Source organism: Centruroides sculpturatus, unplaced genomic scaffold, assembly GCF_000671375.1.
Source record: "Centruroides sculpturatus isolate CEXI.00-Female unplaced genomic scaffold, Cexi_2.0 scaffold1525, whole genome shotgun sequence".
NCBI classification, from domain to species: Eukaryota; Metazoa; Arthropoda; class Arachnida; order Scorpiones; family Buthidae; genus Centruroides; species Centruroides sculpturatus.
The window spans coordinates 73,932-89,482 of NW_019385790.1; the positions used below are offsets into that span (position 1 = coordinate 73,932).

General features: G+C 27.3%; 1 protein-coding gene across 7 annotated transcripts in view; it reads right to left on the reverse strand.

Moving 5' to 3' along the window:
- LOC111642155 (protein timeless homolog) overlaps window positions 1–15,551 on the reverse strand; it is a 127,067-nt gene that overhangs the window by 72,987 nt on the left and 38,529 nt on the right. For all 7 annotated transcript variants that reach the window (XM_023388432.1, XM_023388436.1, XM_023388433.1 and 4 more), the window contains 7 exons: window positions 14,733–14,801; window positions 12,302–12,563; window positions 8,488–8,705; window positions 6,378–6,481; window positions 5,146–5,224; window positions 4,109–4,233; window positions 1,051–1,210 (listed from right to left, as the gene is read on the reverse strand). In XM_023388432.1, the coding sequence (XP_023244200.1) occupies window positions 1,051–1,210; window positions 4,109–4,233; window positions 5,146–5,224; window positions 6,378–6,481; window positions 8,488–8,705; window positions 12,302–12,563; window positions 14,733–14,801 (1,017 nt within the window). The remainder of the gene's footprint in view (window positions 1–1,050; window positions 1,211–4,108; window positions 4,234–5,145; window positions 5,225–6,377; window positions 6,482–8,487; window positions 8,706–12,301; window positions 12,564–14,732; window positions 14,802–15,551) is intronic.

Consider the following 15,551-nt stretch of genomic DNA (forward strand, 5'->3'; position numbering starts at 1 on the left):
ACAGAGAGTTTAGGCGAGTAAGTTGAGTTTACTATCGTCTGCACAGTATGTAAATTAGGTACCGTAAGTCTAATACAGCACTAATTTTATACACTTCTTGTGAAAGAAACATTTCTTATTCAACGGCCATAAAAATTATTTCTATTAATGATGTCTCCAAAGTTCAACGAATTTTTCACAGAGAAATAACTCATCAGAAATCACGGCTGCCGTTTGATGCACTGCTCCACGACAAAACAAGCTTAAGCAATGGCAACGTTGAACGGTGCACACTTGGTAAGTAATCCTACAATTTTTTGTTTATAGCATAGTTTATACGGATTATTCCCAAAAAATTATACGTGTTTTGAAAATGTTGAGTCAAATTAGTCAAGAATCGATTAATTTTATGGAAGAAAACCTTTCAAACAGCCATAGTCCCTAAACTTCACACGTGTCGGGCTGTGATTGGCTCATGTATTTAAGGATTCCTACAACGCGAAATTCGTATAACATGGAACGTATCTACCGCGTTATAGGGGGATCTACTGTAGTTATATTTGTGATTTTTTGTTTTGTTTTTCAATCAACCTCCCAATAATGTTATATCGATCCCAGGGGTTGATATCAATCACTTTGGCAACCCCTGGTATAAGGTGTTCCTGTGAATGTCAGCCATTCACATTAAATAATGGATAGCTTGTAATGTAGCAATATAAAACCAAAAATGAAAATATAACTGGTGAAATTTTTTGAATTTCCAGAGGAATCATTGTGTTACACTAAAAACTTTGAATAAAACAGCTTAGAAATTGGATTATAATATAAAACAGTCACCAAACACCAACATTGCAGCTTTTAAAATGTAAATTAAATGCAAAACAAATGTCTTCAATTGCCTTAAGCAACCATCATCAGGATACAAAAATATTCTAAATAAATAAATTTGGAACAGACAAACTTAATAGGTCAAGACAATGTCTGATTGATTTAAAATATGATTACAACTTAAATTGAAAAATAATTAATTTATATTCAAAAAATTCATTAAAATAATTGCACGATTTTTACCTTTGTTGATCTATTGTATGATCAGAAACAGGATCAAAAATAGATGTATTGCTTTCTGCTTCCTCTATTTTTTCTTGCAAAGCTGTAGATAAGTTTTCTGATAAATCTGACCATAATTTTTCATAATCTTCCTTATTTTCATTATTTAAAGTCTTTTTGGCTATTCAAGAAAGAAATTAATATATATTAATAATACATTTATATATAAGCTTATTTTATAATAATACAATGTAATGAACATAATTTATATTCTATAAATATCTTATATACAAATTAAATGAATTTCTAAACAAACATATTACGACTAATTTCAGAATATGTTGACTCCATGAAAACATTAAGAAAAAATATACCAATGCTAAACTGATTAAAGAGTCAAAGTTTTTATTGGAATAAACGTTTTTCAAGACTCCTCCATCCCATCATCAGATTTTAAAACAGTTATCAGAAATAAAACAAAACATACATTGAACCAGAATTGGAATTTTCTGATTCAAATATTCTAGGGTCTAAAGATGAGATGGAGGATTTCCGAAAAATATTTAATCCAATAAAAACTTGGATTCTTTTAATTAGTTTAGCATTGGCAAATTTCTTATTAGTAAACATATAAATGCATGTTTATATACAGTACAAATGATTCAGAAAAAATTATTTGGGCTTTATTTTAGCTGCAGCACACACCAAAGTGACAAGACAACTGATCTGATGCATGATCTGGCATCTAACATGCCACTTCAAATAAAATAAATGGAAACATGTGTCAACACACAATGAGTAACATTTTCTCACCAAAAAAGGATGCACCTAAAAGTGTTGTTTAAACATAAGGAATAATTACATAAAAATAATACACAGGAATAATTACATAAAAAAAACAGTAAAACAGTCAGTCTTAAATAATTAGTACAAGCATTCCCTGTTTTATGTCAGTAATCAACCTTGAAAATCAGAGGTTCTGTACAAAAATGCCAACTGGGAGTCTATTTCTCATTATTTTAAATGGGAAAATATAATGTCAATTCAGAATTTCCAAACAGTTTCCTAAAACATAATTAAAACATAATAAAATGGCTATACACAGTATAAGTAACAAATTATTACATTAGTATTAAAATGCTTAAAACATTGCTTCCTGAACACCAAACAATAGTCAACAAATAGTTACTTTGTACAACATATACAGTCTGCATGCCGTACTATAAATATTACACTTCTTGACATTCAGTGTGCTTTACAAACCATCTATTGTACATATGATTCTGTTGTATTATTAACTGCATCCCGTCAGCATCCTCTCTGCTTATTGTATTATTAATTCTGTAAAATGTATCCTTCATTTAATACAAAGTATGAGCATATTTGTAGCAAATAGATATAAATAATAGTTAGCTGGCACATGAAATAAGATTAAAAAGTGGTTAGAAAATATTCTGTTATGTTATGTTGGCACTCCCTGGTTTATCGTGAAGCATTGCCATGCATACAAAACTGTTTTTCCGTCCTTAAAGTTAATACATTTTCCAGTCAGGTCGGCCTTGTATATTTCCAAGGCTTCTAGGGCCCTAATGTGATCTGTTTGAAATGATTGCCTTATTAATGTGGCATTTTGGAGATTGGCCTGCATATCATGCATTGTCCTTTCCATTGAATAATAACTTATACATCATGGGAACTCTCTTGTATGTGAGCTTGGTACCTGTTTTGTCAGCAATTTCTTAATACAAGATATGTAAATACTGGTTATATTCTATCATTGTGCACCCAGAGTTAGGGTTGCATGATTGACCTCTGTTAGAAACTCCTTGGGTGTGGGAGTTATTGTGCATGGCTTGTTGGCTGAAGTAGGTGCAGGCTAAATTATATATTAGGTCCCTTCTATAACCTTGTTTTATAACTATGTCCTCCAGTTGCTTTAGTTCTATTAAAGTGTCTTCCCAATTAGTATGGTGTGTATAGGCCTATCACGGAAGGCAGCCACTTTATATGAAAAAGGACTGGCCAAGTTTGCCAGAATAAATAATGGTAAGTAGCCAGGTTTGTAATAGATGCCTGTTTCTACGCAGCTCTTGTTGAAACAAATGTTAATATCTAAGAAATGAGCACTGGTACTACTTATCTGATCTAATTTAACAGTTAGATCATATGGGTTATCATTCATGCATTGTAAGAAACCGTTTACATCTGGCTCAGTTTTCCAGAGAACAAACAGGTTGTCAATGTATCTCTTGTATACAACAACGTTCAATATGAATTCAAGTATGACTTTTTCCTCCAATTGTCCGGCTGCCCATGGGAACTCCCTGTTTCTGTAAATACATGCTACTATTAAATTAGAATACCAAAGTATAACACATTAGGTGTGTGAGTTCTAAGATCTGTTTTTGTGAGCATGTGCATCAACTCTCCATAGTAAAAGATCCCTAAAAGCACAGAAACACAGCTGTAGCTTTACCAAGGGGTATAAGGAAACAAGATCAAATACCATAATATGCACTCTATCCATAATCTTGCATCTGCAGGTATATAGGAATGCTACTGGTAATTCAACAATCCAAAACTATGATTTAGTTATGTTTATTTTGGTTGATTACCTACGTCCACATATAATCAACCAAAATAAACATAATTAAATCAGAGTTTTGGATTGTTGAATTACCAGTAGTGTTCTTATATAGCTTCAGATGCAGGATTATGGAATTCCCAAGAATTTTCTGATTGAATTATAGCTGGTATCCAAACAAGAAAGGAAATGCAAAATATAAATATTTCTTCTCTTTCCTTAGTTAATTTAAAATATTTCAAACTTTATTAGCATCAAATAAAGGCTTTAGCCTAAATTTTAGCAATTTCCTGAATTTTCTGAAAGGAAGTATCAATAGTAATGAGAAAAATGTACAAAAACTTGTTAAATAAATGCAACCTAATATCCTTAATTTTATAAAAATATAAAAGATAAGAGAATTAAATTATTTTAATGTAATGTTAAAATATTTTAGTCCCTTGTAATTAAAAAATTTCAAAATTAATAATTAAAATATATGGAAAATTATCTTACGTTTGTTTTTTTTTTTTCTTTTCACCTTCTTTTGTTGAACAATGAGGTGAGACTGTCTTTTACAAAATTTTTCAAGCATTTTCATAAAAACATGAGTTGTTTCAATTAAATCTTTTAAATAATTTCTAAAAAAATTTTAAATAAATAAAAATACTTTTAGAAATTAATACTTTATGCAGCAAAAATAAACAAATAATAAATATAAATAATTGCATAATCAAAAAATGTTAATTAAAAAGATTTTTTAAATAACTTTTTCCAAACTATATTCTATTTATATTAAATGATAATGAGGACTTCAATGATAATAAGTTCTGAGAGCTCTCAGAGGCCTACAGTGGAAACCCATTTATCTGGATCTCCGGTTTTTTTCAGAATAAGAATGATAGACATAAAGAATTCCCATGTACATAAAAAATCAAAGAACTAACTTGTAAGTAGTACATTCTTGCCTGAGTGTAATGTTGCAGATGAAAGAATAATGTTTTCCCTTGGCTCAATGCCACGTTTGACTTTTGAACACCTGTGACTGTATAACCAAGTAACAAAAATAAATACAGTATAGTATATCACCATTACTTTGGTCCAAATTAGTCCTTTGGTTTCCCCATAAAGTGCTAAGCCTAATTACAAGTTGACCTTGAAAAAGGTCATAAAGAGAAGTTCTACCCCACACAAATGGTCAGGAAACTTATGTACTGGTACATGTACTGTACCAGCTGAAAGATGTATGTAGATATGTCTTTTGCTTTATACTGTTAATATTGTTGTAAAATTATATATAATGTGAAATAAATAAAATATAATGTACATCTAAATTGTGTTATTTATGTTGTTAACAAAATTTTTGCAGATTATGTGGATTTTTGGTTATCCGGATTGGACCCAGTGCTGTTTGAGCCATATAAACAAAGGTTCCATTGTATTATCATTTGGAAGTCCTCAAAAATTCACATACATTAAACAAATTATTTTAAACTTGGTCATTTCACAATTCTCAAAATTCTGAAGTCAAAATAAATAACTACAACACTTACTGTGAAAATTTTACTTCATCATAGTTCATTAAAAGTGAAATTAAAAGTTCTCTATATTCCATCACATAAAATATATTTCCTAAAGTATAAGAATGATTTTATTTAAAAATCATTAATTATTGCTATTTTAATATTTTCATCATTAAAAAAAAATAAAATTTTATATAGTGTTTATAATAATAAATTATTTCATCTATTTGCATTTCTAAGTGAAAAATTCTCAAAATAAGAAATTTTCATGTAATTTAAATTAAAAATATAAGCAATAAATATAACAATATTGCTGAAAAAAATATACTATAACCAGTATATACATTTATTAGTCTCTGAAATTCAGACAATTTTCAACCAGTTTTTATCTATGTATATCAATTTCTCAATAATTGCATTTATGCAATTTAATTTGAGAAATGTGATATACATAGATATTATAAATTATTAAAAATATAAGTTATTTTTAATAATTTTATATGATACCCAATGTACGTGAGTATTACCAATGAAAACAGAGCAAATTAAGATGATAAAATGCTTATTTTCATTACTACCAGTGACATTCAAGGGACTTAAGCTCTCCTCATTGACACGAGAAAAACAAAAAACATAATAAAATAAAATTTATTTGTTTGGACTTAAGAACATTTTTAAAAACATTTATGATAGTCCAGTAAACTTTATTTGCTAGCTGTAATACAATCATTTTGAACATAATAAAAAGGTATTTATTAATTATTAAAATATTTAAAATTTTTGAGTTGGCTTATCTTTAGGTACTTCTGGATTCACCATTAAATTTTACTATATAGATTTATTTAATCTATTGATATAGAGCAGCTGTAGTTAATTTATGTTTTTTCAGCAATATTGTTATGTTTTGTGTTTATATTTTGAATTAAATTACATAAAAATTTATTATTTTGAAAATTTTTCACTTATAAATGCAAATAGATGAAATAATTTATTATTATAAACATTTTTATAGAAAAGAAAAATAAAATTTTATATGAAGTTAAAATGATTAATGAGCAGTGATTAATCGTATTAATTAAGCATATGGAAATACAATATACATTTTTTAATTATATAAAAGATGCTGAAAAAAGATACATAAAATTCAACAGTAAACTCTAAATTCATAAGTTTTCAGATAAGCAATAAAATAAAAGTTGATATACTTTTATTCTGAAAACAAAAAAATAAAAACTGTATCAAATTTTTAAACATTAATTTACCTTTTATAATTTTGGCACTTTCAATAATTTCTCTGTCAGAACTTTCATCCATGGCATATAATGTCAACAACAATTCTTGATATGCTTTCAAGGCTAAATGCATTCTAAGTTTAAATTTAAAATCAGAAAATATACTTTCATAAACACTTTATATTGATATAAATTATGGAGCAATATCATAGAAGTAGATGAACCGTGTAACCCAGGAGAAATTGATGCAGAAAAAGACAATAAATTAAAAAAATATACAAAGACTGGGAAGATGCAATTACACAGCAATAAGATTCATGAATAATTCCATGACTGGATCTCTAGTCCTCCATTACAACATTGAAACATCAGCAAGAAGACTGTGAGATAAATTGAGAAATGACCATGCACCATGGAGCAGAGAACTTTAAATGAAATATTTGAGTGAGATGACTTCCATAAAAATGGGCTCATGTGAGAATGTTCAGGTGTATCTGAATAGAGCTGAAGTCATCTAAATCAAATGCCTTATGGTAGGCAAGAATATCAAAGAACATGAAATGATTCACTTTGTGTTGAAAAATGTAAGACCTGAATTTGATCTAATGGTCAAGTTACTCAAAGATAAAATCTATTTGACAATGACAAAATTAAGAGAGAAATTAAAGGATGAAGAGAAGAAGAACAAAAGTCAATTTAAGAGAATCACATCTAAACACATCCAATTCAGAAACATCCAAATTCAGTATTCGAACGTTTTCAGCTACTACTTTATCGGCCCTATTCAGGAAATGTAAAACAGAATAACTGTTCTAGATACACAGGATATTTGACCATCAGCACATAAGATCATTGGAAGCCATAGAAATCTACAGAGTTGACAGGAGTGGAGCATGCATCAACACAGATTACATTCCTGTACCAAATGCATAGAAATATTATTTACACTGCTAAAAAATATATATATTATATATGACACGTCACAGCTATTGTTCAAACTGATTTGAAACTTTTGAAATTAGAACACAGTTACATTCTATGTATAAAATAGTTATTCTGTTTTATATTTCCTGAAGAGGGTCGATAAAGTAGTGGCTGAAAACGTTTAAATACTGAATTTCGGTGTTTCTTTGCTGGAAATTCTGCATTTAGGTGTGATTCTTTGCATATATAGTTCCAGTTTACTTGTTTAGTTGTTATCTTTTGTGTCAATTTAAGACAAATGAAGAAACTGCCTATAAAGTAATGGGTAGAAGAAAAATGGCTGACCCAAGGAAACAATGTAATAACTGTGACAGTAGCAATCACACATCCAAGGAATGCCTCTTGAGAATAAAATGTTTTAATTGCCAAGATTTTGAGCATATTTCATCAAACTGTCCCAAACATGCTGACAACAAAGGAGCAATTACACTGTGCTCTAGTAAGCATAATCAAAATGAAAGACAGGAGAAAAACAAAACTGAAATAGCAGCTTTGATGTATGAAGACATCAATGATGATGAAAATGACATTGATTATAATATACAAGCATAACCAATTGAATGAATGCTTGGCTCAGTAACAAGTCATATGACCTCTCACCAAGAATATTTGAACAATTTCAAAGAAATTAAACAAGATATTGGGATGGTGGAGCAGGGACAAACAATGAAATTTGTATCAGCATTTGAAAAAAAATTTTAAATTTTGAGTAAGAAAATACTAAGATACATTAATTTGTTCCCTTCGTTTCTGTTCTCATCGCATAGTATAAACTGAATAATTAAAAAATATATATATCTGATTCTAAAAGATTCTTTCATCACAATAATAAAAGTATTAGTAATTTTCTGAGTCAATTAGCTGAATCTAATCCTATTCAAACATTTCCCTCCCCAAATCTTCAAGTGAAAAAATGAAAAATGTTTCTGTTGAAGATAAGAATGAAAGCATTTGTGAACATATTTATTTACTAAAGTTAAATTTGCATTTAAATTTGTTTTGCTATGTATATTGCATATTATATTATTCATAAATGATAAGAAATATTATAAATATCAATTTTTGTTTCATAAGTTATAATACTAAATTAAAAGTATTATTCTTATATTTCAATATACAGTATATTAATAAAATGAAAAGTTGCTTAAAAACTTACCGTTTTGACCATTGGACAATCTTTTTCTTATCATTAATTGTCATTTCATAATAATATTCTATTTGTGTTTGCAAATAATGAAATGATTGGATTGACATTGTTTCTGTTATTAAACTCATTGCTGAGCCAGACAAACGGTTAAACTCCATAAAAAATTTAATTGCCCAAAAATAATATGTTTCATCGTTAGCTTGAATCTGATTTCCCATTAAATATTCCTGGTTAGAGAAACAAGGTTTGATTAAAGTTTAAATTTATTGCAAAAATTACAAACTAAACATACTTTTTATAACAAAATTTTGTTTTAAATATATATATATATATACAATGTTATATGTTATATATATANTGATAGATATATTTTTTTTTTTTTATTTTTTTTTTCAAATTCTCTCTGCCATGTAAGCACTAAGAGAGCCTTTATTAGCAAGCTCATTATGAGTTTGGCCAGCCCACAATGAGGTGGCCAAGTGGACTACCCCAAAAAAATTCTTGGGGTTTTTGACCATTTTGGATTTCATCCTAGATCCTCCAGAGCAGCTGGCTCCCACCTTAATCCCTTGGCCATCCAGCCAACCTAAAGTGATTTTATATTGTAGAAGTTGTAAATTATCAGTAATGTATAAATAGTCAGATTGACAATATAGCTAATCATCACAACAAATTGCATTTTTTTATAGCAATTATTTTCTAATAAATTGTATAATATATATCATTTTTGTTTAAGGTAAGAAAATGGTGTCCATTATCTTAAATCATTCATTACTCACCCTCCTCTGTTAAGAAGGACAACTTTGCTATTAATATCAATAGATTAATGTTATGTCCAAAATATAAAAATAACCTAAATTATTTAAAATATGTAAGATCCAATGTAACAATAATTCTGTCTATCTTTCTATCTTTGTTGTTTTAAGTGGCACCAGCAGAAGATTTTGGATAAATATATTTTACAGAATATGTCATCTGCATCAAAGTGTGAATTAAGTTTTTGGACAAAGACAAAACCAATTGAAATAAATATAAATCAATATGTCTGTGATTCAAATCCACCTATAAATGAATGATTTAGAATGCATATGTCCAAGCAATTGCAGCTACTGAGCAGAATACTCGATAAAATAAACAATAAATTCTGAATAATTGCTGTATCATGGAGACAAACAGTTGTTGAACTGAATCTTAGTATTTAGAAACTATTAGTATTATAAACAAATACTTTACCTTTAATAAAATTAATGCATAGTGAGTATTTACATAACTATTGTTTGATTATAAGCAGATACATGTGAGTGAAGCATTCATAAAATATGACAGATAGTAAAATGGAAACAATTATTTTTTTAAATATAATACATTACAGTTTGATAGCTCAATAAGCACATAAACACTGTTTTCAAGGAGAACATGAAAACTATTTACAGATATATTTTGATGGGCACAGACCTCTGTTCTGAAAGTCTGATCCATCAAGGCCAGAGTCCATAACAAATTCAACAAGTCCATTTGGTCATAAGTCTAATACAGTAAATAGAAAAAACTCACAATGTCAATGGTAAAACAGAGGTCACATGATCTTTACAAAAATATGATACTGTAAGATAAGGTATCATAAAATATTATATAGCAAATGAAGCTACATGTACAGTTATACAATTGGCAGCATATTTGTTTTGTTTCAACCATTTGTGTCATATGTTTGCCATTACTACTACTATAAATGCTTTATGGGACAACCGTTGTAACTTCAAATGTCGAGCGGTCATATATCATATAGTTTTCAAAAATTTTTATTAGTTTGGATGAAGATAAAGATTTGTTGTGCAATTCATCAATTTATTTAATTTTTCTTTTTGCAATATTGTATTATTTCAATAATGTAAAATTCAATTTAAAATTAATAGTGTAATAGATTGTGTTTCTATAGTATTTTTACTATCATAACTCATGACTGTTTTATCATATTACAACTGCCAAATTCTTAAACTCAAATTGGTATATAGAAATGCATTACTATTTGTAATTCTGTTAGAACAATGATGGGCAGTCCTTTAACTTAGAATTAAACTTTATTCTAATCTAAGACTATACATGCATTTTTCACACATTCATAACTTGGCGGGCAACTGAACAACAGGTCTCTTCTTGTTTTGAGTGATCTTGCATGGGTGTTGTCAGTTCATACACAGTTTGTGATATTGACACTTGCTTTAGTTTAGTATTCCCTAACAAATTATCATCCAATTTAGTGCCAATTTCAGAGGTGAACAAAATGGTTGCACTAAATTAAGGTTTGACTATATCTGCACTTTAATATAAAATTACTTCTTAAAAAAATATTTTTAACTTTTAATATTTTACTCCTAACTTCATAAAACTCATATAATCAATCCACAAAAAAATATATGCTATTAAAAATGTTTGCTAAGCATTTAATAGTATAGACAAAGACATTTGTAGCAGCATAAATAACTGAAAGTATAGATTCCTAAAACTTATTATTTTTAAGAATTTTTATGACTCAGTTCTTTATTTTAATTCAATTCAATTCTTTATTTTTTGAACCTTAGTCCATTAGAAGGGGGTTACATAAAGCTAAAGTTACTGTGATAATAAGCTAATACAACAGATTAATACAAGATATTAGAAAATGAAATACATACAGCAATACACAAAACTAAAGTTAGTACAATTTAACAAGGAATCAAACCTCCACAAGCGACCCTTTGTGAGTTATAACCCCTCAAAATCAGGTCACATGAGATCGATTACATAAATGTCTTCAACTTGAAAAAATGACTTCGTCCAGCCCTAAGACACTAAAGAAGAAGTTTTTAGTATTAGGGAGTACAAACAAAAGAACGAAAAATTTAGATTTATTATTTAATGCTTTAAAAATGATTAATTAACCCCAGCTCAGTAGCAAGTGAAAAAGTTTTTTCTATTTCTGGCACTTTGGCATGCAAAATAAGGACACAGTTGAGCAACAGATGTATAGACATTCTTTGCTTTCTAAAATCATATGTTCTTAGGAAAAATAAGAAATAAAATAATATTTTGTAGGCATTCATTGTTATTTGTTTTTCTTTATGGTTTTCTATGGAGCAAATTTTATAGTTTAATGTGATATTCTAGCATTTGTTTTTGTTTTGTTTTGTGTAGACATTTGTCGATTTTATTTTGTTATATTTTTGTAATGTTATAAATATTAAATAAATTATAAACTTATAAATAAACTGTAAATATTCCTTATCTCCATTATTTCTGGGCAAAAATTTGAAAACTGGTTATGTAGAAAACTTGAGATTTGAAAACCAGTTTTTTTAAAAAATCTGTTTTTGTATAAACCCTATACTATAGAAAAGGTATTTTGTGTTCTACAATTTTGCAAAGCCAGAATCACTCATCATTGTGCAACATGAGTAATCTGCAGGAGCTGTAGAATTGTCACTGCTGGGATGAGTAACAATAGATATGATGTAGTGATCATAGGAAAAATTTAAGTATTGACATGAGGTGCAAACATTGAGAAACTGTAATGGGCAAATGTGAAACTTGGAAAGTTTTCCAGCATTTTAATGTACATTACAACATTCTCAAATAATAATTAACATAATTACAATAATTTAAAACAGTAACATTCTTTTTTGAAGACCTTGTATTTTAAATATCTGTAGTTCAGAATTAAATTATAGTAAAATAACTAAAAATAAAAATTATTTATTTATAGCTAAAATTTTTCTGCAAATATTTAAGTAAACTCAAAAACATCATTATAACACTAGTTTTAAAAAATATTTAAAAGATTACTTACCTTAATAAGTTTCATAAATAAATTATAAGCAGTGTCTAAAAATTCTTTACAAAAATCACGAAGACATAAACGAACTGTTAATGCAGATTTTCTTTTAACCTCTACATGCTGCATAGGTACATTTCTTTTTGGTTTACGTTTCTTTTCTTTTTGATTATATGTTAAGCTAGTAATGTTTTGCAATTTATGATGATATAACATATTATTATCACTAACAGATTTCATATTTTTTACTTCAAAAGTTCCTCCAAACCTTGAATGCCTAAACAAAATATAAAAATGTTAAATTAAAAAATTTATTGAACACTTTTAACTGTAACATTTTTAATTTTACTAAAAAATTATATCTAAAACCCCCACAACAAATACAACGTATAAATTTAAAATACAACCTATAATAGATGATAACTGAAATGATTATTATATAAACTGAAAAGACTTTTTTCAATGACAAAAAATAATTTTTTTTTTCATCTGAAATATAATTTTGTTTCTGAATATTTCTTGTACTAGAAGAGTTGTATTTAAGAAATAAACTTGTAAACCATAAAAGATTTAATAATATACATCCAGTATGGTTATATCTAAATTAATTAATTGGTCTAGACGCAAAGATCAGACAGAAGTCTGCTAGTATAACTGGCAATGTATCTGCACAGAAAGCAGAAGTTGGGGGTTCAAATCCAAATCCAGGACAATTTTTTCTTTCAGAATATTCTAAATTAAATTAATTTATTTATATTTATTAAATTTATCAAAAATGATGGCTTAACTGCCTATCTATAGCCAAATTACTCAATATTTAATTAGTCTTCAATAGCCTGATAAAGGAATCTGATTGTTCATTCAATACAAGATCCAATATTTTCATTTATTAGAACTGGAAAACTGAAATTAAAAATTTTTAAATTGATAATTTTTACTTTTTATACAGTTTCTAACTAATAACAATTGTAATATCATAGTAGCATTAGAATATTACAATCCTTATTACACTATAATTTTTGATTATACAAAATTTAAATGGATAAAATAAATTAAGGTCAATTATATAATTGGTGTGTGTAAAAAAAGTATAAAGATTGAACAATTGATAGATAAGCAAGTGTCTCATTTTAAAATATGTTTTAAAATTATATTTAATCAAAAACAAACTAGATATTTTACTAAATCTTCTGAATAGCTATATGTAATTTTCTATAAATTTTAAGGACTTATCAATCATACTAAAGCTTTCAATTGGTTTAATAAAATCTCAGTGAGCTTTCCATTTGAAAATTGTGGTGTGTTAAGTCCTTAAAATTTATTGCAAATTGCATATAGCTATTAAGAAGATTTATTACAATATTGGATAAAAAGCAAATAATTATTAATATTTTACTTTACAGACTGTTTATAATATAACATGGATTACAGTAGAACCTCGAAAACGCGGCCTAATGTGGACCGAAGGGTGGCCGAGTTTGTGAAAATGCCGGGTTATCCGGAATGGGGTTAAAAAAAATAAGTACGAGTGTTTCCTCAGAAAATACTGTACTGTACTTGTATGTATTGTTTACTTGAGTATATAACAGAGAATAAACTGCCCAAATACCCTTAAACAAAGGGAAAGTACGTACTTTATGAAGGCATAGAGCCTTTACTACATGAAAATGAAAATTAATGAATACACTGTGTACAGTAATTTATCTGATAAGACAGACCTCAGAAAAATACTTTATGAGAGCTTTTATACTTTTATAAAGCTGTCTATAATAAAAGTTAATTAAGTAAGGATTTTTTTGCCCTGCCAGGGTGTGGCTGAGTTATCCGGAGTGCCGGGTTATCGAGAGCCGAGTTTTCGAGGTTCTACTGTACTTTCATGACTACTATAACATAATATTGTAATTGTGTCAAATTTGACTCTGGGTATTTTGCAAATCTTAACATTTTGAGACACCCTGAACCAAAAAAAAAATTCTCAGGATGAGGTAAAGATTAAGAAATGAAATTTGACAAGGTAGCTTGTATATAAGAGACATTGGTGCTATTATATTTTAGTGTTAAAGATCAAGGGGGTAGGGAGATAGAAAGGGGTCATACTTCAGATTGTCAATGGGATCGAACTGAATGAAAATTTTACTCATTATTGATATTTACATTTTTTTTAAACTCATCTCCATCCTCAAAATTAAGTCTATTGTCTTTTTATAATAATTAATAATATAAAAATGTTATTTTTTACTAAAATCTCATAAGAGATGGTGCCACACACAATTTTACATTTGTGCAAATGTGTTTTATTATTTCTTAAACATATTTTTCACTGGAAAAGTTATGCAACTCATTCCTGGATTTTTCTTTTGATTCTGGTGCACATTTAACTTCATAACAGGGCAATTCTAGTAATCATTTTAAATTACAGTAATACAATAAATTATTTAAAGCTAACCTAGAAGTTTGTAGCTTTACACTTGCTTGTTTTCGTAGAAATTCTTGTTTTCTTAACTTCAAAAGTTCTCTAAAAAAATTTCATTAAATTTATCATTTTAAATTGATAAAACAATTCAAATATTAAATAAACAAAATATAAATTAATGATTAAATTTACAAATTCAACAAAAAATAATACAAAGTAAATGTTTCTTTACTTTGTAGGCTATAGATTTTTTAAAATTTTATCATGTTTATGAGTGAATTTGTTAAATACTATATTTAAATTATTTATTATAAAAAATTTTAAAAGAAATGTTTTTAAGCAATTGAAAATGTTTGATCATTTAAAAATTGTTCACGTCATACAACATTATTTACATATTAACAATTAAATTAGATTCCATATTTAAAATAATTGAAAAATTAAGTTATGTAAAATACAAGAAAATTATAGATCTAAGCAAAAACTGTACATTTTAATTTCTTTCTGGCTCATTGCCTTTCAGACTTTTAAAATTTAATTAATTTAAATTATTCTAGTCATTCAATTATTAAAATTGTCAATGAATTACAACTCATCTATGTTTAACACTAAATTATGTAATAATTAAATAATGTTAATAACCAATAAACAATACATTATAATGTGATATACATTAAAGTCAGGTAGTTATGAAAAATTAATATTTTCAAGTAACTATACAAATAACATCAAAAAACAAAATAAATTAAATATTAATTAAAACTTAGTATATATTTTAATATCATATTTTTATTAATAGCCATATAAAAAAATAAATCCATCTAAAGATTTACTTTATCAATATTAATAAAA